At 41.7% G+C, this 26,721-nt stretch overlaps 3 protein-coding genes across 18 annotated transcripts in view; all 3 read right to left on the reverse strand.

Moving 5' to 3' along the window:
* Nucleotides 1-743: 743 nt before the first annotated feature.
* On the reverse strand, nucleotides 744-2,233 carry mansc1 (MANSC domain containing 1). Its single transcript, XM_056748986.1, has 3 exons — nucleotides 2,014-2,233; nucleotides 1,792-1,932; nucleotides 744-1,675 (listed from the first exon to the last, which is right to left on the reverse strand). Exons 1-3 carry the CDS (start codon nucleotides 2,231-2,233, stop codon nucleotides 744-746), a joined length of 1,293 nt encoding a protein of 430 aa, XP_056604964.1.
* Nucleotide 2,234: 1 nt separating this feature from the next.
* Nucleotides 2,235-14,275, reverse strand: dusp16 (dual specificity phosphatase 16). Of its 4 annotated transcripts, none has more exons than XM_056748023.1 (10): nucleotides 14,164-14,275; nucleotides 13,736-13,949; nucleotides 11,474-11,853; nucleotides 11,031-11,166; nucleotides 10,332-10,495; nucleotides 10,087-10,246; nucleotides 9,883-10,006; nucleotides 3,221-9,805; nucleotides 2,529-2,603; nucleotides 2,235-2,280 (listed from the first exon to the last, which is right to left on the reverse strand). In XM_056748023.1, the coding sequence occupies exons 3-8, from the start codon at nucleotides 11,690-11,692 to the stop codon at nucleotides 8,932-8,934; spliced, it is 1,677 nt and encodes a 558-aa protein (XP_056604001.1). In that variant the 5' UTR covers nucleotides 11,693-11,853; nucleotides 13,736-13,949; nucleotides 14,164-14,275; the 3' UTR covers nucleotides 2,235-2,280; nucleotides 2,529-2,603; nucleotides 3,221-8,931. The 4 variants fall into 4 exon arrangements, with proteins under 4 accessions (XP_056604001.1, XP_056604002.1, XP_056604003.1 ...); XM_056748024.1 differs by adding an exon at nucleotides 12,118-12,212 and having other exon boundaries at nucleotides 13,736-14,209; XM_056748025.1 differs by lacking the exons at nucleotides 13,736-13,949; nucleotides 14,164-14,275 and adding exons at nucleotides 12,118-12,212; nucleotides 12,583-13,211.
* A 2,302-nt stretch (nucleotides 14,276-16,577) lies between these two features.
* pthlha (parathyroid hormone-like hormone a) overlaps nucleotides 16,578-26,721 on the reverse strand; it is an 87,653-nt gene continuing 77,509 nt past the window's right edge. For all 13 annotated transcript variants that reach the window (XM_056748785.1, XM_056748789.1, XM_056748781.1 and 10 more), the window contains 4 exons: nucleotides 21,167-21,242; nucleotides 20,893-21,016; nucleotides 17,490-17,981; nucleotides 16,578-17,412 (listed from right to left, as the gene is read on the reverse strand). In XM_056748785.1, coding sequence (XP_056604763.1) covers nucleotides 17,513-17,981; nucleotides 20,893-20,999 — 576 coding nt within the window. In that variant the 5' untranslated portion in view covers nucleotides 21,000-21,016; nucleotides 21,167-21,242 and the 3' untranslated portion in view covers nucleotides 16,578-17,412; nucleotides 17,490-17,512. The remainder of the gene's footprint in view (nucleotides 17,413-17,489; nucleotides 17,982-20,892; nucleotides 21,017-21,166; nucleotides 21,243-26,721) is intronic.

A 26,721-nucleotide genomic window follows, 5' to 3' on the forward strand; every position in this document is an offset into this window, starting at 1 on the left:
TTACTGTTTTACTGTGGGGAATATTTCATGACAAACATGATGAATGTTGATAAAAAGACTCGCTTTTATTTCTTGCAAGAGAATAATTACATATATCTCAAATTTGTCTGTAAAAGCCACAACTCACCAAAATCTCAACAAAAACATGTTAGAAAATACCGAAGCAGTACAAGAGATCGTCATCATGGACAGATTTATAAAACTCATGCATTGATCAGTGATGCTGAATTATTCAAATACACCCATCAGAGGACAATAATGACACGCATCTCGAAATGATCTGCCTAAATTACAAATGTTAGGAACCTTGACACAAGTGCAAGTATGAAAAGGTGAAATGCACGATATCGATTGAAATGATAGTGTGGGTCACACAGAAGAAACACATCCATCAGTGAGCAAAAAAACAGACCGCAGTGTAAAAGAAAAACACATCCACAATGTCAGCGATACACACTGATTTACAAACTTCATTCCGGTGCTGAATGTCAGAGAAACACAAGAGACAATTGACAAAAGATCATTTCAACAGAAGAGAATTCTGATCATAGAGCTCCACTAAAGTCATAATGTGACATGACAGGAGAAAATGACATTACACCCCATCATTCCTGAGTTCAGTGTATTGCTTTTCATTTCTATTTGAATTCACCTCCTCAGAAGAAACACCGGCGGTGTTCAGAATCAGACGCTGTTCAAGTATTCACTGGATTGTCACTTTGGCGTCAATGAAAGAGGACGTGTCAAACTTCGTAATGAAGGTCATTGAGTTCCAGTCTGGTGTAGTGACGCCGGTCGAAGGACTCCATCGCTTTACGAGCCACCAAAGCCAGAATGAGAAGGAGAAAGATTAAGGTGATCACCACGACGGCCACCAGACTGTTCTTCCACATCATGCGTGAGAATCTGTTCTTCCCCAGAGCAGAGGACACATCCACAGCTCGCTGCTTTGACTCCGTGTTCAGCAGAACCACAGGAGTCCCTGCACTCGCCGGAGACACCGCTGATGATGATGATGTCATGATGGTGGTGCTGGTTGTTGTCGTGGTGATGATAGTGGTGGTTGTGGTGGGAGTTGTAGTTGTTGGCTGAGCTGTGGGGGTTTTGGCTTTGGTGGGCTTGAATGAACGTGACTCGGGACCCCTCATGGGTTTGTTGGGTCTTCTGTTGGGTTTGACAGCAGGCCGCTGGTGGACTCGTGCTTTAGTGACGGTGCTTGTGCTTTGTGTTGTTGTTGTAGGTTGTGTGGTGGTTGTAGTGCTCGTCATATGTGTGGTTAGAAATAAAACATGTGTCTCTGTCGGATCTTCTTCGGTGTCTGCTGCTGATGTCGTGATGGTGGTTGTTGCGGTAGTTGTGGTTTGTTGTGTTGTAGGTGATGTGGTGGTTTGTTGTGTTGTTGTTGTTTGTTGTGTTGTAGGTGATGTGGTGGTTTGTTGTGTTGTAGTTGTTTGTTGTGTTGTAGTTGTAGGTGATGTTGTGGTTTGTTGTGTTGTAGTTGTTTGTGGTGTTGTAGGTGCTGTGGTGGTTGTTGTTTGCGGTGTTGTGGTTGTTTGTGGTGTTGTGGTGGTGGTGGTTGTTGTTTGTGGTGTTGTGGTGCTCAGTTGTGTGTTTCCAGCAGTCGCAGGTTTGGCTGTGGTTCTTCCATTAACTTTAGTTGTTGGATGAGTTAACCCTTTAAGAAATAAAACAGAAGCTGGTCCTTGACATCACAGGTACAGTGCAATGTCTGGTGTGTGTGTGTGTGTGTGTGTGTGTGGTGTTTCTGTGTGAGTGTGTGTTGTTGCTGACCTCTGAATATGTTGTAGGTGTTGACTCCAGCATCAGCGACCATGAGAGGACAGTCCTGCTCGCTTGGACAGTTGAACAGATGACAGTTTTCTCCGCCGGACTCTTCCACTGGTTTATACACCACCAGATTACATTTCACACCTGTGAGAAACATCACACACATGCCGCTTTAATGAAAACTCACTGACGGCGTGACGGCTGCTGAAACATTAACACGGTTACCTGGCTTCACATCTTCTGAGCAGCAGGTCAGGATGCAGTCTTTCTCTGATGGCTTCTCCAGGGGAATCATCACTGTTCCCTTGGTTAGAGCCAAACGTATGTTCACAGTGACACCTCGATGTTGTCGGGAATAACACGTCTCTCTGTCAGACTCCGACGTTACGCTACAGACGTGTAGCAGGACGCACACGAGCAGCAGACTGGTCCTGATGACAGACATGACTCTGACTTCAAAGGATACAGCAGCGAGGAGAGGATCCTACAGATCTGCAACACACACAACACCACATTACTTCAAACATGATTCCATCTTTCAGAGAGAAAATGAGATTGCCAGAGTCCAAAGATCTCCATTCAGTCGTCAGCTTGCGTCGCTTTACACACTTCAGTAAAGGAAGAAAGTATAACAATACACAAACAACTTGGACAATGAAAAAAACTTCACCTCATCCATAATCATCATTAAGAGAAAGAAATATATGCTCAACGCGTCTAATTAAAAAAGAAGGACCGACCGATGTGTGCTGTGTGAAGTTGGAGGAGCTGAAACACTCTCAGTCTGAATCTCCAGCAGGAAGAACTTTGATCCCCTTAAAGAAACATTTATGACACACAAGATATAATGCAGCGCTTACCATCACACATCATCTTATCAATGTCAAACATGAACTTCAACAACATGTGCACTGATTTCACAATGTTTAATTGATGATTTATGTGCTGAAATCACTTTTTAGGTAAACCAGCTCTTTGTGTGCTGCTGTGGTCCTATACACATCATAAAGATCCTTCAGAACACATCAATATATGACAGATGCTCGAATATGCTGACTGCTGGCTGATGTTCAATGTGACAGATGATGTGTCGTGTGGTGCTGATGCTGGCGGTCGCTATGGAGACTGAGAGTCCGGTGTGTGTGGGCCATGTCGTGATGCAATCTTAATGAAATATACAACACACGAAAACAGCGAATATAACGATAATTTTAGTCATCTTCATGTGCATGATGTGAATATTCCATGACGGGAAGAGATTTTATTTGCAAACAATAAACTAACGATACGGAAGGAAGGATTCAGTGTAGAAACGTTCGAATGTGACTCGCGTTTAAAACCCTCGAACACAGAATCACAAGTCAAACACAAACACAGATTTCCCGATGTGAAATGACATAAACATTCATCAAATTCATCAATCTTCACCTACCATGAGCTCTGTGCGCGTGGATCAGCCGCTCCTGTGACCCATTTCTGTGTCTTTGTCCTCCACTGGTTGTTGGTGGTGATGATGATGATGATGATCTACACACACACACACACGGGGAGAGAGAGAGAAAGGAGGAGAGGGAGAGAGATAGAGAGGCTACGAAACAATACGTGTATGGCAGTAATCTTCATCAAGCCAACGATTAACAAGGATTTTTTAGTTTTTTTGTTGTAAAAAAAGTGTTTAGTGCGTCGCGCGAAGGTTTTCTGCACATGTGCATGACTGCCATCTGCTGGTCAAAGACATGAAGCGCATCTACACTTTACAGCCTTTAGATTTACATCGATTTTACAGCTTGTTGTTTAAATCAATCGTTTTAATATAAAACATATTTAATGACACCTACATTTTTCGCTTAAAACATTCCCATGACCATTCTTTTCTCAAGAGGTCTTTTGGATGTCTGCTAAAAAAATGCCGCTTGTGTTTCACATCCTTAGAAAACAAAAGTTTCGTTTCCCTGAATAATAATTATTACCAATATATGGCTATAGAACATATTTTGGACCAAAACTCACAAAACGTAACAGCAAGGCGCTTCCTTGTGGTGATGTATCTCAAAAACACCTTAATTCTATGGATTTAAACGGGATTTAAGGAAGACCTTAGTATTGTAATTGTCTTTTATTATTACATTTTTTTTATTGATTGCATATATACGTAGCCTACGTTTTTTATCTGTGCCCTGAGGTGATTTATATGTTACACACTCGAAACCTCTATGGCTGTAATGAAGAAAACCGTAGTATTGTGAATTTTCTTCATTTATTAGTTCTTTGCTTGCTTGCACCATCAAATCTCTAACTATTTCTCTATGGCTTTAATTTAAGAGAAAGGAAAATCGCGGTTTTGTAAAAAAATTAAAAAAAAATTAAACCAAATGTGTTGTGTTTCGTCAGCATTTCCGTTGAAGCATAATTACATAAATAAATATATGTATATATTCCTGGCGAGACCGTAACTCAGGTGCGTCCTGGGATGATTTCCATGAAATACTCACTAAAGCTCTCCGCCTGTTACGTCGTGACGTAAGGAATACTGTTTCCGGGTCCGAGCCTCCACGCATTTTAACGGAGGATTTTGTTAAAACCGCAGCATTGCAAATTTCCTTAATTTATTTGATTATCATGATTGCATAATTAAACCAAATGTGTTGTGTTATGCCCAGTGTTGGGGAAGCTACTATGAAACTGTAGTTAGATAAGCTACAAGCTACTCATCAATAAAAGTAGTTAAGTTACAGCTAAGTTACCCATTTGAAAAAGCAGTTAGCTACACTACAAGTTACTATAAAACAGTAGCTAGCTACATTGAAACTACTTTTAGAGTTTCATTGTATATAAAGAATAACTGATTCATTGTTAATGAAAAATATTTTAAGAAAACAATGTAATACAACACAGTTATGATTTCAATGTTATTTTGCGCAGATATTGAGTGGTTTACCGTAAATTCCAGGAACGCTGCTTTTAAAGCTTTATTTAAATGTAGAGGATCCGTGTCTCTTTCAATAACCTATTTTTAATAAGTAGAAAAAACGGATGGTGGGTTTCAGTTGGGGCCGTCCCGCAATATATGCACACCATATGGATTTTTTTACTGTAGCATTTTGGAGAAATACACAGTTTTCCACTTTAAAAGGCTGTAGAAACATTATACATCTTCCGATTATGAATCTGAAATTCAGTCGCCATGCCTTGCTCCATCCTGGATGGATGTGTGTGTGTCGAGTTAACTTCGGGACATTCACGTAATCATCAGACGCATCTGAATACTGTGCGTAAGCCGCGAGATGCGTCACAGGACACTAGCTGGCAGTAATGCAAACATTTTCAGTAGTAAGTAAAGTGACGACGCATGTGCTCAGTGCGCTGCACTACTTATTGCTTTAAAGTTCGTCGCAATGGAATGTAGCGAGTAGCGTTTGGGCACGCTACACCGCTACTTGCTTGTAAAAGTATTTAACTACCGGAAAAGCTACACTGTTTTAAAAGTAACTTAACTACCGTCAAGCTACAGAAAAATGTAGTTAAGTTAGTAGCGTCGCTACTTGTAGTTAGCTACTCCCCAACACTGGTTATGCCAGTATTTCTGTTGAAACAATAACAAATATATTCCTGTCGAGACCGTAACTTCAGGCGCCCTCATGTGGTGATTCACTCAAAACCTTTTTACGACTTTTAATGGAGAAAAAGGAAAAACTTCTGTTTGGTAAATCTTCTGTAATTATTCTAAGTATTTTCTTCAGTAATTGCATAATTAAACTATGTGTTTGTGGTCTGGGGTGATTTATGTGAAATACACTCGAATCCTATTTTAATGGCTTTAAATAATACATATTTGATAGGCGAGACCAACCTGCAAGCGCCCTCCTGTGGTGATTTACGTGAAGTACACGTAAGCAAGTTTTTCAAATGAGGACAAATGAAAGCCTTATTTTCATGATTTTTTTTTATCTTCATTGATTGCTTAATTTAAAATAAGTGTTTGTGTTTAGTCTTTGCCCTCTGGTGATTCATTTATGTGGTAAAACGGCTGTCTCGTGCTGAATGAATTCCCCGGATTCGGCACAAGATGGCGTCCGCAGGGCTTTGCGGCAGCGGCCGAGATCATTCACTCGTTCCGTTTTCCGTGCACTATTTTAACCCTAACCTACAGTAGTGATGTAATGTATGGAATAGTGAATGGTATGGTGGTGATTTTGGACACGGCCACGGTGAACCTGTCATTTAGAATTCTTCGTGTGACGAGGCGAGGCTGCGCGTTCACGTTTATTTGGTGCTGGTGTCCGCTCATAATTGGTGCGCATTTAATAAAATTAAGGTAAAGTAAATTGTGAAAAGCAATGATACGATTTATTTGGCTTGCTTGATAACGGGATAAGTCTTTAATGTAACAATATCCATTGATTGTAACATTACATGAATTGACGGATCACAATCGCAGGTTTGTCTGCTGTCATTCAGATCAATTTAAGTTAGTAGGACAAACGTTAGATGTTATCATCCCACTTTACACCGTCATAAACATTTTCTTAAATTCTTAATTGTTGATCGATTTTAAGAACCATTTACAGTTGGACTCAGTATATATCATTCTTAACTAAGGTAAAGTTAGTCCATTATTAACGTGCAATGATTGTGATACCAGTCTAGATCGATTTAAGTTGTTTCTGAAAGATCCTAACGTGACAAAAGATAGAGATGTTATAAAAGCTTTGAGTTAAAAGAGCTGATAAGCACTGTTTATGTCGACCAATAAACAGTGAATGATCGTCTGAATCAACAGTCTTCTGCAAACGGGCTAAAATAACTGAGTCGGCGTTAAATAGCTTGTTTTCAACATTGAAACGGGCTCTCTGTGTCATCAGGGGCCCGTTTCAGAAAGCAGGGTAAGTGCAAACTCCGAGTAAGTCAACCCCAGAAAACGGAATACTCAGGGTTTTTGGTTTCAGAACGCGAGGAATGTCAAACCCGCGACCGCGGAGTAAGTCAAGCCCATTTCAGAAATCGAGGTATTTTATACTCCGGGTGAGTAACCAGAGTAACCTACTCCGTGAACCTAACCTGGTCGGGAGCAGGTTTTATTCCGCAAACGCAGGGTTTGTTACAATCTCCGCCCCCTTTTCGAAGCGCGAGCGGGTTGAAATGACATACGTCATATGTTTATTGATTAGAGTTCCTAATCGCGCTCTATTTAGTCACACAGAACTTAAAATAGCATGTTCGTTTATTCATGAACCCATAGATGAGGAAGCTGCATTAATTCGCACAGAATTATATTTATGTCTGGAGAGAATTCTGAGGCCCCGTTTGGACGTTTTATCTTAACTTTTAAGGCCAGTTTAAGAAGTATATTTAACATTTCCCAATCAGTCATCCTACTAGCAAGACTATTTTATTTCTTTAAACTTTCCTGAATGAATGATGTTATTGTATTTCTACCACGGCGTTTTAGTGCCACGTTAAAAATAACATAAATTCAAGATTACGAGAATAAAGTCAAAATGTTACGAGAATAAACTCGTCGTAATACGTATTTTATTTTCGTGAAAGTTGAAGTTTAAGAGTTTAAATTATGTTTAAGTACGTCATCTGAATCAGTGAGTTAATTCGTAGTTCATGTCAGATTTTGACATTTCGACTTTATTCTCGTAACATTTCGACTTTATTCTCGTAACATTTCGACTTTATTCTCGAAATCTTTTTTTTTACGACGCCGTCGTATATTTCATATTCAGCTGCTGCCAAGATCTTTTTATTGCAGAAGGATTTCACCTACATGAGAGCAAGAGAGTTAAATATAATTTACATTTTCACAGTTTCAACAAAATAAATATAAAAGTGATTGACATATAAACTTGCGCATTAACACGTGAAGCACTTTTCTCCCACGCCAACTCTCTTTCTTTTGCTGCTGCGGCTGTGTTGCACTTTTTTCTAAATATCTGCTCATATTCACTATACGCTTGTAACAGTTCCTTCAATTTGATTGGCGAGAAATGAACAGAGCGCTTTTTGTCACGTGCCGTTGCCATGGTGAATCGTGCTATCTTCACTCAATTGATGATGGCTTTTCATCGCCATGCTGCACGCGCGTAACCTAGAGTGAACTTACTCAGGGTTGATTGAACTAACTCAAATCAGCTGTTCTGAAACTGAAAACTCAGAGTAACGATTCTCTGAGTAAATCAACTCAGGGTTCAGATTTTAACTCGGTGTTGGTTGAACTTCCTTATTGAAACGGGCCCCTGTAGATAACAGCTGAATGTGATCTGGCGAACCCTACAAACAGAGAGCGAGAGAGAGAGACCACACACCTCAGAAACACTCCAGAGATTAAACTTATGTGTGAACATTATGAAGTCTTCAAAGATGTTTGACCGAATCACTCTTTATCATCGAAAATCATTCCAATCATCATCATCACAACAGCTTGATAAAACAGCTCACATTCTTCTGTAGAATAGTGCAACACAATAACATGAAGAAAGCTAATTTGATTGACATCAGCACATCTCCATTCCACCACAAACTGAGCTCCATCACTGAAACACATTCATTCAGACCACCAGTCAAGAGTTGAGACACAAAGTTCTTTATGATCCCTTCAGAGTTTTATGGGCTGATCTAAATTTTTGCTTTTAGTTGGTCAACAAATACGTTTGTGGACCAAATTCAGTTTTTATATGGAGGAAGCGAAACAAAAAGTGTGGGTTAGCATTCAAGATAATATGTGATCAGTTATATTCTCAAAACATCTTTGAGCGTTGGATGGTAAAGGAAGTGCAAACATGTGACTGGTGATGTCATGTGATTATTATCGGAATCTCATGATTTGTGTGCTTGTTTACTTCATTTCTTTCCAGTGCCAAATGATACTGAATGACCTGATCTGAGCAAAATGAAGTGTTGTATTGAATGACTTCAGTCACGTGACTACACACGAGAGATCTTCAGCTCTGACAGATGACCTGTACTTCACATGAACATCATTCATACGGTCAGTTCAGGGAATCTGCTTCTCAAAAGAAAGACCTGAGATGTCATCAATGAGCTACAAGAAGCACTTATATCTGAGGTACTGGATCAAATGTTTAACTCACAGGCTCAGTCCATTCAACATTCATCTGTGATGTCAGTCTGAAGATCTCAGGACACCTCGATGATTTCCATGCTTCCAGAGAAACTGGACCGACTGGCCACATGTGTGATGTCCTCTCTCAAGTGAGTCTCTGACATCCTGTCTCCAAACTCCATCTGACAGCTCCGGCGTTTCAGCTGTTTCTCAAAACTGCTCTCCTCGTGCCAGCTCCTGCGGGAGTCGCCACAGTCTCCTCCACGCTGCCGCCCGCGTCTCCGCACACTCTCCAGGTCCTGACCACAGCCGAATATTGCCGATGTGGAGTAGAACCGGGCGGAATCGGAGGAGAGGTACCAGCCGCCGGCCATTGGGGCCAGGAGGATGTCGGAGTGCCACCCCTTCAGCGCGACTGGCCTGGATCTCGACAGGACACTACTGGGAGTTTCCTCCATGCTGCCGCTGCGATGTAACGCCTGACGACAAGGAGATGCTGCGGGACTGCGATTGACTGAAGCCGTCTGCGGTTTGGCTGGTGGGCTGTGTTCTGAAACCTCCCGCACGGGTGAGAACTGACAGGGTTTGCAGGCTGAATCTTTGGAAGCGAGCGGTTGGGAGAGTTCTGGGCCGTCAGGATGAGCGCTTGGTGGCGACGCTCCAGACTCAGCGTATGACTTGATGTCCAGAGAGAAGGAGCGTTTGGGTCTGGTGTTCTCCTCCGCCAGCTGCAGACCGCACATCCCTCGGGTCATCAGATGTTGATCGGAGAGCGACTCCTGTGATCCGCTGACTTCAGACTTCAGATCTTCTGACCGATCCACCTGCAGCGCGGCTCTGGGCTTGATCGGCGCTTCACTTGCACACTTGAGCTTCTTCTCAAAGTCCAGCAGCTGACCCAAGAAATTGAAGTTGGGTGAGATGGTGGGCCGCTTCTCTTTCACGAACCTGTGGAGAAACAGGAGAACATGTGAGGGTCACACATCACGTTCCAGTTTGTTCATAGAAAGAAATCTGTGCGGTACCTGTAGGCTTCATCTAACGTCATGTTCATTCTCTTCATGATGTAAGCGATGGCGATGGTGGCCGAGCGGGAGATTCCGGCCAGACAGTGGACCAGAACTCTTCCGTTGTTGGCCTTGGCTTTCTCTGACAGGAAAAAAGCTGAGGTTAAGAGATGGACCCAAGACTTTCCAGCACTGTCAGCGCGTCACATGCTATCCTCTCACCTATGAAGTCCACTGATCTGTCCAGCCACGGCAGAATCTTCTCACAGAAGCTGTCGTTGACTGGCACCCGCAGGAAATGCCATTCTGAGATGAAGTCGGGTTTGGGACACGTGTTACTGGCGTTGAGTACGTAAGCGATTTCATTGTGCTGCATGAGCTCCTGTGATGTCAAAGTTGGTCGGGTGAATTCATCTCAAACTGGAAATAAAAATGATCATGAAATGGTGCGGAGCGTCGAGACGGACCTTGTTGAGAACATCTCTCTGGCAGCCCAGGTACAGGTGAGGAAGAATCCGTGTGGGACCGAAGCTGGTGACGGGGAGAGACGGTTGAGAGATACAGGACGGAACCAGTGTGGATTTCCCTTCACACAGACCTGGGAACAGATGTGAGAACTCCACAAAACCACCTGTCAATCACCACAGAGAAATCCTGTCACAGACTGAGAGTTTACCCAATATTATCATTCAAGTCATCATTAACTCGCCCCTTTCGTCATGTCAAACCTGTACAAGAGTGTTTCTTCTGCAGAAAACAAAAGAAGATATTTTGAAGAAAGTTGGCTGCCGGACACAAAATCAATGCAAGTCAATGAGGTCCAGTTAACAACATTCTTCAAAATATCTTCTTTTGTGTTCTGCGGAAGACAGAAACTTGTACAGGTCTGACATGACGAGAGGCCGAGTAAATGATGACATAATTTTCATTTTGTGGTGAACTGTCCCTTTAAGTGTGTCTATCACAAATGACATCATCACCGGACTCTAAACAAGCTGAAACTCTCTGTTAATCTCACAATCACACAAACACAGACAGGAAGAAATTACATTTCTGTTTCTCTTTCATGTCCACAGACACAAAGCAGCTACTGACTGATTCTAATGAACACTCGTTCCCTACATTCACTTCCTGTTTACGCTCACAGTTCACATCATTGTCCAGACCTGAGAGCAGATGAACAGATGGGAAACGTTTCTCCAGCTTGGCCAATAAGATGCTGAGAAAGGCTTCAGATGAAAGAGAGGCGGAGTCAGGTGAGCTCTGGTCATACACCACCACCTCCTGACCCTGAAGTTCCAGCTGCAACACACAACACTTTGTGTAGTGTTCATCACATGCACACAAACGCAGCACAACCTCCATTTCAAGCTTGTTTCAGGAATCAAAATAGAAATATAGTCACATGATCACAGAGAGTTACACAAATAACTGTGGGATGAGGTCACATGGCACCCTGCTGCTCGAGTGAGAAAGGATGGCTTGTTGACACTTTAAAAGGAAATCATCCCGAGCAGACCCCCAGCACATCCCATGAGCCCTCTGGAGAATGTTGCGTTCATCTGTGTGCGCACGAGTCATTGATTCATGTGTTCGGTGTTTGACTCACCTTCCCCTTGGCAGAATGCTGCAGAAGTTCAGTGATTTGGATTTTATCTTGCTGTAATCTTCTCTTCATCAGTTTGGAGCAGTTAACATTCACCGCCTCCAGAATGTGACAGGTGTTGTATTCCACGAATGGACGGCTATCGATCAGCAGCACGCGGTCCAGACCGCCCTCCAGCAGAGCCACCAGCCCCTCGGGCCCGATGGACCGCACCGAACTCATGACCGTCACCCTCAGCACATGAACAGCCTCATTGTGTCTGGAGCTGATGATGTCACGGATCAAGAACACACGGCGGTCCACTGACTGACTCTGTGTTAGATCAGTGTCGTGAACCACATCACCTCATACACCTCCTCACTGCTGAAGAACTCCTCACACACCTGTGGACACACACACAAAACTCTCAGCATCATCACATCACATCTGACTGACTTTATGAACATATATGTCATCTCATGAACAGCAGACGTGTGGTTTTCTTTCATTCTGCAGTGCTTTGTTTAATTCTCTTTACATCCTTCATTCTCAGAATAGAACCATCACACAGATTGAACGAGACACAGTTACTGTTGAATGTTAAAGAACGCTCTTAACGCAGAGACTGTTCAGGCCTCGTGTTTTATGTGGTTTTCATTTTCTCTGACCTTCACTGTGTTTACATGAAAGGTGTTTGCTCAGGTGATGTATGGTCCGCCGGTCACCTAGGACTCTCTGAGCGAAGGTTAACAGCTCAAGCTGTCTGTCAGAGATAACATGAAGAGACTTTGATCAGAGCACAAACAGATGAAAGTCTCAATCTTCTCTATGACACGCCTGTGTTATGATGACGGTGACATCACACTTTACATTCATTCATTTAACAGATGCGCTTAGTCTTATATACAAACAAACATTGGGCTGGGTGATATATATCACGCTTCAGGCTAATTATACATGTTGAAATCAATTCGATGTTTTCTGCACAGTTCTTTTGTGATCTACGGCTGTTTGATCAGTAGGAACTAATGCTCGATCTAAAATCACCACGAGATTGAGTCGTTTATAACATGTCTTTGAAAAGCAACACTGGTCTTCAATACTATGAATCAACTTAATTATCATGAAAATACCTGAAAAGGTTTGAAGAACAGCGATAGAATATGACCACTGAAATTTCCTGGAACTAATCGTTCTTCTTCTGTTTCCCATATTCTGAGTTTCTGCACAAGAGCGCCTCTGGCTTTCAGATGTGGCGGCATTTAACCGCAAGTCATTGAGAAACTGAAAGTATAAGAATCTCACAATATATCGCCCAGCCCTAAACAAACACACAACTACACAAACTCCACCAATTGTTTTTCTAAAACACAAACTCATTGTGCGTCATCATGGTTCAGCAGGTTCTGATTTCTGAAAGCTGAAGCGTTTGATTTCACCAGGGGAAATTCTCAATTCCTCTGAAACAGAAGATAATCACTTCTGATGTCACACATGATTTCCAACCACAACAAACACATTCTGATGAAAGAGCAGCAAGTTTATAACCTACCCACAATCCTCAGTGACAACACACATGATCACACTATACATCTGAATGATCTGTATGACAGACAACAAACATTACACATCATCTCTGAATATTATCTGGTGTTGTGTGATGAGAGAACAGCACCATCATCATCATCATCATCATCATCATCATATCTGAACATGAAGAGTTTCCATATGAAACACAAACACTCTTAACACTACACATATCTTCACTAACTACATACAGAAACACTAAACTAGAAACAGTTTTATAACTTTACCACAGTACACTGTGTACTAACTACAGTATTTACTACAATTGACTATCCTCAACCCTACAGATAACACAAATTAATACATTAACAAAGTGAATTTATACTCTACACATGACATCACTCTCCTACAGTTTACTATAGTAAACACTAAATGTGACGTGAACGTTTATGACGTAACCAGCTGAAGTTTCTGTCGTTCATCAGTTCATTTATTTCTGTCTATTTGTTTATTCACTTAATAACAGATGAGAAACAGACACGCGCGCGCGCACACACTTTCTCTTAAACATGATGTCATTGTCACACCCGCACGAACACAGTTCGTAACACAATAAACAACCGAAAACCGAAGCTATAAGATTTTTTTGTCGTTTCTTGCGAACTTCATACAGAAATTTGTTAGACAAAAGTTACCAGAACATTGTGTACACACACACACACATTTATTTCTCTCTTTAACTCGCAGGTAAAAACTCACCGTTAAAGTTTGACTCGAGCTCATGTCGAAGTGAATCGTCAGATCAGAAGACTAGTTAGTTATACTAGTAAAGATGAGCAGTTACACTGGTGAAGTCGATCGGCCTCGTACAGAAGCTCATCGAGTGTCAAGAACATCATGGCATCGCGTGGAAACACAAACCGGCCAGAAACACACCGAGATAACCGCGATAACGAGACATGTGTAGATGTCACTGTGAAGAGAAAGTCTCGTCAGGTCTTCACAAACACAAGTGTGAGTTTCTGAGGCGGAGCTTCGGATCTCATTACACAAACTCGTTTTATACTCTTTCATATGTTACACACGAAGAACATGACAAATATCAAACATGTTATTACTACTTTAACATGTTAAAAGCACATTTTACAACAATTCTTCAATACAGACAGCAGGAGAATGTCGTTTACCACCAACACTGCCCTGCGCGTGCGTGCGTGCGTGCGTTTGATCCACGGTGACGCTGACTGTGGACATCTAGGGCTGAGAAAAAAGAATCGATTCCTCAAGTCCAAGGCGTTGAGAATTGAGAGTCGGTTCCATTAGATGATTCGACTCCTCTTAAAGAGCCTTCAGAAGCACAAGCCCCGCCCCTTCACTGATCTTATTGGTCAACTTAATCACATTAGTTTCTTGTCTTAAACAGTTCAGACTTCAGAAAACACTTTAGAATGAAGCTGTGGAATGACGTACAACATTCTGAATGTTTTTCAGCTAAAGCTTTGTTTTCCACACAATGCAGCTATAATGACATGAATCCACACATTTATCAAATGATATCTGACGGACTGTAAACTGACCATCTTCGTCTCACAACATATTGACGTCTGTTAAAGCTGTTAAATAAAGCCGGACAGAATCTTTTCAACACCTTCAATAAGAAGATTAGTAAGAGTTATAGTAGAAAAAACGTGTGTGAGTCTATTAGTCAGCTACTGACTAAACTCTCGAGATCTGTCTGTCATTTACACGTACAGAATGTGCACAATATTCTTATATATGTTTATTACAATTGACTGATTATCAATCTCTCTATTTATAATCCTTTAGAAGTTTTATGTACACTGATAAATAACTTGAGGAACAGTTAATAGTTATTTGACATGTGCTTTATTTCGAAAGAAGCTAGAAAATAAAACAACTGAGAAAGATTATTAACGATATTATTAATGATACATTGGAATTGCAGGACAAGATTGATAAATTCGGTTAAGGTTGTTGTTATAGAAACAATATAAAAAACAATTAATAAATGTAAAAATTGAATTGAATTGCATGATTTTTTTTACATTTTTTAAAACAAATACAAATCTCTAGTAAAACTAAGCTGTGTTCGGAGCAGGAATCGAAAACAGCAGCTCGGTATCGATTCTAGGAATCGATTCCTTCAATTCCCAAACCAGGAATCTGAATCGACTCTAACAGCAGACAGTCGTGCTGATATAACAATAACAAATAAAAGAACAGTGTAGGATTTATAAATGACATTATTTTATTTTTACAATAGCCTATTCAAATAGTGTTTGTTGTTTGATATTAGATAGTTATTTAGCAATTATGAATGGTGTTAACTCCATGTAACTAACAGAGGTGTTATGGTTGTTATTCATGTTCTCTGTCGCTAGGGGGCATCAAACAATCCTTTTCCTTTTACTGAATCATTGACTCACATTACTGAACAAAACTTGAGTTGCGCTGACGGCTTATCCGTAGGCCTATACAAAACTCAGTCAATAATAAATGCTATAAATAGTTTTGATAGTTTATTCGTAATATTTATTTCTATCTCTACTGATATAATTAAATGTTACCTTACATGCAGCTTTTCTTTTAAAAGCTAATACAGTTCACCGAAAAATGTACATTCTTTCATCATTGAATCACTCTCATGTCATTACAAAACCAGAGGAAATAGAGTCATGATATGTGCAGTTTAAGAGCCACACCAGAGTGAAAAAATGATGAATGTTTTCTTGAACTTCGTCAGATTATAGAAATAAAATGCTTATGCCGTATCATGTTGAACTAAAAACTTGATGGACAGTTTCAAACAATGACGCTGAAATGATTCTTTAAAATCATTTTCTATTACTCAATTTCTATAGCAGGTTGATGAAATGTTCTTACTGTTGACTGAAAGCAGTAATGTGATGTTGAGAAAATGACACTCGGCTCTCTCTGGGTCTGTTGGCCTTAAACGCTTTCCCTCTCCATCGACATAAACCTGTGAGTGTTTGTTTAAAAGGAAAATCTTTTCATCACAATCCAGGAAACCTTGTTGAAAAGCAAGTGGCTCACAGGCTGATCAGAGATCATGTCAAGCTGGTATAGAGCTGACCTCAGAAAATCTCTCATCCAGCGGTGTGATGGGATTCCCGGCTGCTGGAGGTAATGACCTGATCCGCCTCGTGAGATCTAACCACTGAATGTGAAAGCTTCTGTTATGGGCTGTAATTTGCTGGATCATTTTTGCACATCAACCCCCAGAAGACTGAAGAAAAGCACATTGGCTTCTTTATACTTGTGTAGAGTTGAAGTGTTTCGTGATATTGAGAACATCGAAAAGGTTTTCCACCATCGTTCATTCTTGTCTCCTGTGTCCAGAGAAGAGATTCTGAAGACTGCTGATAATAAAACAACATTGACAAAAGCATGGATGCACTTCTCAAGGGCGCACGTGCACACGCACGCACACGCACACGCACGCACACACACACACACACACACACACACACACACACACACACACACACACACACACACACACACACACACACACAGAAGAGTCGTGACTGCGTTTGAGACTGTCAGATGTTTAATTCATTCAGTTTTTCTCTCAGTGCAAAACAACAAGAGTTATTCTAGAACATGTACAGGTGGGTCTGTGGATGATATCAGGGTTATGTGTGTCGTTGTGTTCGTTCAGGTCAGCAAAGAAACAAAAATACACAAAAGCTCTGATTTAAACCCTACTGTGATGTCCGTTCACACACAGCATCTGAACTCAAACGGACATCAACACTATTCGTGCTCTACACAGAGGACTGGAGTCTGAGCTAAAGATTGAACAAATTCATACTTCACACAAATTCTATGTCAAATTATCAATATTTCTTGAAAATAATGAACGTTTCTGTCAATTTATCAACACTCGCTGTGAGGTTTCATGAGGCTGTCTAGGGAGGCGAGTCGCTACGTTGTGTAAGAGAGCCAGTAACATAAAGAAATAAACGACCAAACGGAGGAATGATTATAAACGTCTTCATTCAACTGAACCACAAAATACTTCCATAAACAAAATGACCAGTATATATTTCTATATTAATATATCTAAAGTGCATTATAGTACAAAAATAATATCAGCAGCACCTGATACCTTACCAAAATAAATACATCATTCAAACAAAATAAATTACAGGAATTCTGACAGCGTGATAGAGGAATAGTCCTACAGGTAAAAACAAAGAATAAAAGAACAAAATGAAGGTAAAGCAAAAGTATTCACAAGGTTAGGAGTCTGCAGCTCAATGTATGGAGCTCAGCAGTGTCTTTGTCTCTGTCATTGTTCGGGCGATTTGAGAATATTTACAAGGTAATAAATATTTTCCTCTCACTTTGACAAGAGTGTTGCGGTGTCCATTTCAAATGTCCTCACGGATCTGAAGAGAAGATCAAAAATAATCAAAGAGCAGTTGAGAATAACAGAGAGAGTAAGTGTGCTGTTGAAGATGTTTACCGTCGTCAGAGACTGACAGTGTTTTAGTGCCGGCCCGAGCCGCTCTCCATGTCCTCCGGCGGTGATGGTCCGAGCGAGCGAGCCCTCCTCTTCCTCTTTTCACCCTCTCTCCTCTTCCCCGGTCGCCCCTTCTTCTTCCTCTTGCCGTTGGTCTTCTGCGGGCTGTCTTTGTACGTTTGAGATTTATTGGTTTCCTGCGGGAGGTTGGTGCCCTCCTCGTCCTCCAGCTGAAAGCTGATGGGCAGGTTCTTGGTGCCCCCGGCGGGTTTGGGATGGACGGTGCCCGTTCCCACGGCGACCCCCAGGTCTATGGGCACGGCAACGGTGTGAGGGCTCCCTCCTCCTCCTCCTGCTCCACTCTGCTGCTGAGCTTCACGGATCTCAGCCGTGTGAACTTCATGAAGTAACTCCTGCAGCCACAAGCGCCTCTTCAGTTCCTGCAGCGTCCGGCCTTTATCATGCATGAGCTGAGCGTGTGTCACTGAACGCCTCCTGACAAACACAACACATCACATGTTAGACCGGGCATATTTATAACAAGCTTCTCTCAATTAGACCGTTAGTCTTCTTTTATCAGACGAAAAACATCCAGTGTGCAGTAAGAACATGAGGAAACACTGAAAATATACTTGATTTATGATACTTCACAACAACTTCCTCCATTGCATATTTACTTTTATTTCAAAAACGCACATGACAGACATTGTCTTATCATCCACAGAGGAAAATGTCATCGCTCTTTTAAAGCTCAGGTGGTTATTAATATAATATCACATGAGGAGTCTGGATTTCTTTTCCTCAGGAGAAATATCTGAGACAGACATGAGATTTAACACACTTTCACTTTGCTCTTCTTTCATTTCATTGATGTCTAGGAGAACCAACTCCGATCATACTGACATCTCATCTGTGATTTTTATTTTAGAGTATTCAAGATCTAAATAAGATTAGTATTTGTGTTCTGGGATTTGTTTCTAATCACTGCAAAACCTGTACACAGACACACTCACTCACGCATGCGCACACACACACACACACACACACACACACTTATGCACGCTTAAATGCACACAAACACACACATGCACACAGACTCAAGTACACAAACACACACACACACATGCACACGCACACACACACACTCACCTACACACATGCACACGCACACACACACTCACGTACACAAATGTGCCTTTTAACCTAAATCCTCATTTGGCGATCAACAAAGGTTTTAACTGTGGGCCGTGTTCAATGTGTTTTGAGTTAAATCCAGAAGGTTTGGCTCTTATCCAAACCCCCAGCGGTGCTGTATTCACCCGGCCGGGCCTCTGGTTCCCCGTCCTAAATCAAACCCAAACAAACCACCAGCAGTGCTGATGTCAGCCGCCTCACCGGCCCGTGGGATCTTAGCCGTTTCCTGACACCTCCACAGTCGACGTGGATCTTCAAACATCAAAACCGTCTCCAGCCCAAAGTGCCGAAAGCCAATAATCAGAGCTTCAACCTTAAATGAGCAGTAATGGTAAAGAACTGCGTCTCTGTTGAAATCTCTGGGAGGTGTAAGAGTGGGCAGATCGGACGGCCCCTCGACTCGAAGCCATCTCTGCTACCGTCTGCAGTTTTGGATACTCGGCATTTAGTCCAAACGTCTTGAAGCAATTACACATCTCCCCTATCTGAGCCAAAGTAAAGCATACATCACAGCGCTCGCTCCGCCTGAAGAGTGTCTGTGTGAACACCAGGGGGCAGCAGAGGGCAGGAATCAAACCTGTGGTCATCGACTGATTTCCAGCAAACAAAAGATTGATGAAAGATGTTGACACTTGATTTAAGCTGCAGACAGACTGTAGACCAGATTTGTTCAGACCAGTGACACTGATCCATCAGACAGCGAGCGAGGAGTTTTCTTTATTCCTTATCCAGTAGCTCCTCATGAACGCTGTTCGTCTGTGTTCTGATCTTCTGTCACGTCCTATGATTTTCTTAATGTACTCGGACAGATTTACGAGACAGAAATGTCCTGAGAGAGCAAAGGCATGGTATAAACGCCCACGCCGGTGTGTCCATCTGTGATCTCCATTCACGCTTCCTGATGAAACTGAAGCATGACTTTACTTTAGTAGATGTCTAGATGTTTTATCATGTGTATGATCAACCCACTTTCAGAATGTCCAGTTTAAACTGTGTTTACTATAGTAAAGCATGACTCGTTTGTGATAGATGTGTTTTGGGGGTTTTGTCGGGGTCACAGAACGCAGACTGGGGTCAGAACAGTGGAGGAAAATCTAATGAAGTATTCTGACCGTGTTAAAGATGCGTTTGCGTCTGGGATTAATGTCAGAATGGACGCTGATGTGCTCAGATGTCATGGAGTCTCTTGTTCTTGTGAACAGAAAACATCTGCAGATAAGAGCTGCTCTGTGATGGTGAGATGGAAAGAGCCGATGGACATTGGCTCTGAAACATGTCGCTGGTCTCAGACGGAGCTGGCTTACATTCAGGTGAACACCAGTAGGAGGTCTGGTCCTGGACGGCAGCGTCCGCTGCTTGGAATCGGTGAACGCCCATTCTGATGAGGCTCTGAGATCACAAACTTGTGTTGTTTGGCCACCGACCCAACCTTCCAACAAAGCCCAACTCTTCCTCGGAGAGATCCCGTCAGAACATAATCCAGCCATTGTGATTCAAGGTCCAAACCCTTTTACCCGCTCACAGAAATCATTACTGGTGTTGTTTCATCAAACCACCCAAATCCTTCATCATTACCGTCACACTTACTTTATAAATCATTTTAGTCTCGACGATGTTCCAAAAGAGTTTTCTTTGTATTCTGGTGACTCACATACGCACACTATAATGAGCTGCAAACACAACAAAACGTCTCTCCTAACACACACACAACCTGATCAAAAGCTGATACGAGGTCGGGGGAGTCCTGGCACGCGTGTGCGTGTTTTGCATTCAGACATGAAAGAGCGTGTGCGCAGTGATCCTTCTCTGTCTCTCAAGACTCGATCAGCGGGCGTCTGTCACGGAGCGGGCGGCACAAAAGACGGTCTGTGCGAGCAGCAGGTGGCCTGCGGAGCATCTGGGTGGCATCTGAGGAGCGGCCCACACCTCAAACTCTGAGCAAACACACAGGTGGGCACAGACTATCAAAACACCTCGCGGCACGATCTCCAAACTTACGGCCAAACACCACACACACAAGTCATGCTAACTTCAGCAACAACAATCACTTGATTTTTCTCTTTGGCACGTGCAGACGTTGTGGCCGCACTGAGTGAGGAGCGTCCTGGAGGGGTTCTGAGATATTGTGATGTTGATGATGCGGCACACGATTGGATGGTTCATGTTGGAGCAGAAAGAGTTCAGTATGTGAGCATGGAATGATGGCACTTACATGCGACTGCTGAGGGCATCGACGGGCCGGCCGTGATGAGGAACAGGAGAACACAGTAAGAAAAGAGCAAAGATCCACTGCTGGAGAACCCGTCTAGAACACAACATCTTCCTCTTCTCTGAATCTGAGCAAACACACACAAACACAAGCTTACATACAACTACATGTTAACGTTGAGTATTTGTGTGCTTCAGCTGCTGGATGTTGACATGCTAAACACATCATATCTGAGAGAAGAGAGAGTCTGAGTCACAACACAAGAGAAACAACTTACAAAACAACCAGCTTGTGTGCGTCTGCGAATCCACCGTCCCGTGAGACACAACGCCAGTCTCCTCAAAGTTTCCAGGCTGAAACAAATGAATAAACAGCGGCGTGTTAACCCAGGTGAACGGCTCCTTCAGAATATCCAGCATCAGATTCTCTCTTAAAGTGATCCAAGTGAGCTGTAGAGAATCCAGAGGTGTGAGCGATCTGAACGCCAGTGTTTCAGGTGCTCTGTTATACAGCTCGATGTGATGATGAGGATGGGAAACTTTCTGAAGTCTTCAGGTTGAGAGAGAGAGAGAGAGAGAGAGAGAGAGAGAAGAGAGAGTGGGAGGGGAGGTATGGCTGGGGGAGGCCTAACAAAGACTCGGTCCGTATGCAGGCAGTCTACTCCTCTTGTGTTTATATGAGAGAGAGAGAGAGAGAGAGAGAGAGAGAGAGACTGAGAGAGAGAGAGAGAGAGACTGAGAGAGAGAGAGAGAGAGAGAGGGAGACAGAGAGAGAGAGAGAGAGAGAGAGAGAGAGACTGAGAGAGAGAGAGACTGAGAGAGAGAGAGAGAGAGAGAGAGGGAGACAGAGAGAGAGAGAGAGAGAGAGAGAGAGAGAGACTGAGAGAGAGAGAGAGAGGGAGACAGAGAGAGAGAGAGAGAGAGAGAGAGAGAGAGACTGAGAGAGAGAGAGAGACTGAGAGAGAGAGAGAGAGAGAGAGAGGGAGACAGAGAGAGAGAGAGAGAGAGAGAGAGAGACTGAGAGAGAGAGAGAGAGGGAGAGAGAGAGAGACTGAGAGAGAGAGAGACTGAGAGAGAGAGACTGAGAGAGAGACTGAGAGAGACAGAGAGAGAGAGAGAGAGAGAGAGACTGAGAGAGAGAGAGAGAGATAGAGAGGGTGGCAGCACTGTATTAGATATGAAGTTTGGAGAGGAAGTGAGTAACACACATACACAGTTGCTCACAGACGTATGTCAACACTTAAGAGCAGTTTGAGAAACTGTTGAACAAAAATATAAAAGCAAGTGACGGAGAGAGAGCACAAAATGAAGAAGATGGTTGACGTTTATAGATAATGTGCTGAAACACTTCTGACATTATTCTGCCTTCTCTTAAAGGGGCACTTCACCCAAACATGAAACATATTCTGTCATCATTTACTCAAGTTTGAGTCGTTCCAAATGTGTATAAATGTCTTTGTTTGATTAAACACAGAGATATTTGGAAGAATGTTTATAACCAGACAGTTCTTGAGCCCCATTGACTGTCATGACACTGGTAGTCAAAAGTGCCCCAGAACTGTCCAACATTCCTCAAAATATCTTCTTTTGTGTTGGACAGTTCTGGGGCACTTTTGACTACCAGTCTCATAAGAAAGACAGTTCACAGATAAGATTCAATTCAAGTTTATTTCCTGTGCTTTCCTGCGGTTCAGTAGTAAGGTTGTGGGTTGGATCCCAGATGATTGCACATACTTAGAAAACAAAATGCATAAGAAAAACTCCAACGTAAGTCGCTTAACGTAATTGCATAAATGTAAATGTATTTATATAGCACAAGATCAGAAAGTTCTCTTTAATATCTCAATTATTTCTGTCTTACACATCACTGAGACTCAACAGAATGCAGATGGAAGTGTTTGTTTAAGTCTCATGTGTGTCTCAGATATTTCTCCTGATTGTCAGATGAGATGTGAACAGTGTGAGCTCACATTTGTCTCGTCTGATATCAAAAGTCTCAATATCAACTCAAACATCTCTCATCACATCCAGATGATTACAGTCATACACACCTCCAGACTCTTCATGTGTTCAGTCTCATTTGATTCTCTTTTGATTCCTCCTGAGAGAAACATCTGAGACTCATTTGAAATGAACCGTATCTGAGAATCTCTTATGCAGTAACATGTTCTTCTACATCAGCACTTCTCTCAGATCACAGATGTGTTGTGAATGTCTCAATGACTGACTCATTTCTGAAGAGTAGACCCAGATTCCAGATGATTGTTGGTCAGGAGACAGATGTGAGACAGAGGTGTTGTGTGTTGAAGTGTGTCGCTGTGAGGACTAAACCCTTCAGTCTTCTCAACTTCAGTCTCTTTGTGCTTTACGCTTCAGACTCAGTCCGTTGACATTTTCACTGATTATGAGTTTGGCTTTCTTTCAAACCTCCCAGTGTTATATTGTTTAACATCTGTGTGTGTGTGTGTGTGTGTGTTGTGAACATTAACTGAAGGCTATTGTTGGCCTTTTGGTGTAAGATTTCAGAAGCACACGCTGCTGGTCAGTAAGAGATTTGAGATCTGTTGTTTTGGCGAGTCTTCAGAGTCTGTCACTCAACACATTTCTACAGCTTTACACTTTCTGTGTTTTGTTTTTGAACATCTTAACTCGCTGACCTTCACTTCTGTAAGTTTAGAGGTGAATGAAAGTTTCAGACGCATGGTAAAGATGAAGATATTCACCTCTCTACACCCAACAGAACTTGAGTTATCAATGTTGAGATGTTGAGATGGGTGTATTAATATGAGTCATGAGTTGATGTAAAGCATCGCTGGATGTTTCTCAGAACACTGACTCATTCTACACATGAAGAGAATGAAGTGATTCTCACAGCTGTCTTTCCCATCAGCCTCTGTCCCCACAGACGTCTCCTCTCACTCAGATCTTAAGAGATATGTTTCTAGTGTATTGGGCATGTGGCTTCACAAGTAAATGTATGTTTGTACTGAAAACAAGATGAATGCTAACTGAGAAGATTCTTTAACATTTACTTTAACATCACGTCTATCTAGGAGTCTATCGCTGGGTTCACCAAACTCTTCTCAAGACAAATCTAAGATGGTTCTTAATATTAATTATAGGGAGTTCATTAGAATGTTCGTAAGTGTGATTCTCAAACATTTTCAAATATTTTCTTTAGAACATTTTTTGTCGTAATAATAAAATCATATGATTACACTCACTTGCACATTTGGTAACTGTATCTAATCAACTTTATGTGTAACAAGCACATCACATTCTTATACAGCATATATATATATTAGCATGTGATGTGTTAAACGGCATTGTTAGCTTATATGTTAGCAAGCGTTAAAAAAATAAACGTGTGTTACTATGCCATAATATTTGTGACGCTCTCTGTTTTGAGCCACTTGTCACAGAATAATGTAAAAAGCACTTTTAATATTGAAAGCTAAAGTAAGTGAGCTATACCTTATCATTATTATATCAAAATAAATTATTATATTATTATATTAAAATAAATTATTATATTATTATATCAAAATAAATATTCCTTAATGAGAAGTAAATGTCAAAACGATGATTCTGGCTCAAAACAATACACGCCACATGTGAAACATCATCAAACATCAAATTTTTTGAGATTTAAGACAACCGCGAGGCTGTCGTAGTTTTAAGATGATATTTAGATCACTTTCGTTTCGAGAATTTGGATCTTCTTCATTGTTTCCTAAAATCAATCTTGAGAACATTTTTTAAGAACTGTCTTAAAAAGGTATTTTTTGGGATTACGTTACATTCCTAGCTTGATTCAGTTAAGAATAATTTTCTTCTTAAGAATGTTTTGTGAATCCGGCCCCTGGAGATGATCTTATTTGTCCATATGAATGATAATTATTCCGGTGATAACGGTGTGAAATGTTAGTTTCAGATGTGTCGTGTGTGTGTGTGAGGACCTTCTCACGTCACTGAGCTCCGGGATGTTCTCTTGGAAGACGTGTGGAACAATGTAAAGGTCGACTTATTTACAAAATGAGTGCGTGTTGTGCTGGGCGTCACTCTTCAGACCTCTTTGTGCCCGCGAGCCGATGATGCGGATGCTTCCTGTTTTATGAGCTGCTTCACAGGGTGGGACAGATTTCTCTGGTTTTACATGCGGCTCTAGTGAACAGTTCAGTCGCAGAGGTCCAGACTACCTGTTTCAGCCCCTGTGGTCCACACACACACACACACACACACACACACTCGTGCTTATATAAGGCTTCTGCATGGAGTTGGAAAAAAAGACCTCATTCGGGGGCACTCTGGAGAGTATACTTTACCTGCATATAAACAGGTGAAAAAAGTCTTTCCTGGCAGGAGGCGTGAAATGGGACGGGGCCAGGAAAGCTGTTTTAGATTCATCCAAAATGACTGGATTTTGGCAGCGAGCGGCGTACACAAAACAACTGTTCACTTTTAATCTTACTGCTTCACCCCCGTCTCTCTCCCTCTCCATCCAAGAGTGTTTTACTAGCATGAGTGTCTCACAGGATTCATCACGCTCTGTGTGTTAGTTAGTAACTCAACGACTGATTTGGATTAACGCTTCATTCTGAATTACACTTCACAGATTTCTTCCAGTCTATGAAAATGCTTAAAGATGTTTAAAGTTAATGTGACATGAAAACGGACTATTCATGTTTGTAACACACATTGATCTGGCGTCTCTTTATTATTAACACGTAAGGTTAGCTCCGCATGTGACTGCTTTAGTTTGTTGTGTCAGAGGTCGGACTCATTTGATGTCTGGCTGGTCTAGAAGAGACTGGGACACAGTTGTTGTGAGATGAGGCAGGATTACGCAACACAACTCGGTCTCTGTGAAGTGTCTAGTTGGGAGCGTCATCACATTGAAGAGCGTGTGGACTCTGTTCTGTTGGCTTCTTTCAGACTTTCCTCCAGGAGTCATAAAGTATTATATCACATCATTTCCTTTACACTTCTCTCTTACATTAATGCACCTGATGTTCATTTGAGAATTATAAGCAGAAAGTGAATCGCTGGGAAGTCATGAGCTCAGAGCTGAATATGAAATCTGTCCTCGTGTGAGAGCAGTCTGATATCTGGACAGATTTAGAAGCTTTGTTGTTCTGTGACAGATTGGTTTTATTGCTCAGTTACTTTAGTGACTGTTTCAGCTCTCAGTTATGATGCTGCTTCTCAGTTTAGAGACAGAATCATACACACAGAGTTAAAAGAGGAATCTCTGAGGTCCAAATTTATATCTGTGTCAAACTGATCAGCATGACTCACTGTTGAAACACATGTTCTCAGTTTCATCTCAATGGTGTAAAGAAAAAAACGATTTCTGCGGGTAAATGTTTTCCTCTTGAGAAGAGATGAGGGTTCATTGCCAAACCAAAAGTTCATTAATTGTTGTTCTGAACATTTAGCAAATAAAATATTAAAACACTTTCTCCTCTATGACATCATTTTCATCTGATCTGATCTACTCAACACTATGGATGACAGACAGGTGTAGATTCTCTCCATCACAACAAATCTCCAGCACAAACACCAGACAGAAAAGCTCACAGTTTCCTCTCAAATTAAATAAACTTCTCAGATGTTTCACAAGTGATGTCTCAAACTGGGCTCAGATCAACTCTAAAGATCAGATGATGTGCGTGAGCTTGTGTCCTAAAACAAGACATTTAGAGAAACAGCTGAGATCACTTTGCATGATGTGATTTGAGTCTTTTACAGTAATATACATGTGTTCAGGTAAAGCAGTTCCATCACATCATGTATGTCTCTTGAGCTGTGAAAGAGCCACAAATGAGCAACA

The sequence above is a fragment of the Triplophysa dalaica genome, chromosome 5 (assembly GCF_015846415.1).
Source record: "Triplophysa dalaica isolate WHDGS20190420 chromosome 5, ASM1584641v1, whole genome shotgun sequence".
In the NCBI taxonomy this organism is placed as follows: domain Eukaryota; kingdom Metazoa; phylum Chordata; class Actinopteri; order Cypriniformes; family Nemacheilidae; genus Triplophysa; species Triplophysa dalaica.

What these genes read in the sequence shown, in the direction of transcription:
- dusp16 (XM_056748023.1), bottom strand. Translation starts at nt 11,692, where the DNA reads ATGAGTTCGGTGCGGTCCATCGGGCCCGAGGGGCTGGTGGCTCTGCTG. An exon ending in ATCTGTTCATCTGCTCTCAG is followed by an intron (nt 10,496 to 11,030) that starts GTCTGGACAATG and finishes GGTGATTGACAG; the next exon opens with GTGGTTTTGTGGAGTTCTCA. An exon ending in AGAGAGATGTTCTCAACAAG is followed by an intron (nt 10,247 to 10,331) that starts GTCCGTCTCGAC and finishes TTGACATCACAG; the next exon opens with GAGCTCATGCAGCACAATGA.
- mansc1 (XM_056748986.1), bottom strand. Translation starts at nt 2,233, where the DNA reads ATGTCTGTCATCAGGACCAGTCTGCTGCTCGTGTGCGTCCTGCTACAC. An exon ending in CTCAGAAGATGTGAAGCCAG is followed by an intron (nt 1,933 to 2,013) that starts GTAACCGTGTTA and finishes TGTTTCTCACAG; the next exon opens with GTGTGAAATGTAATCTGGTG. An exon ending in CACCTACAACATATTCAGAG is followed by an intron (nt 1,676 to 1,791) that starts GTCAGCAACAAC and finishes TATTTCTTAAAG; the next exon opens with GGTTAACTCATCCAACAACT.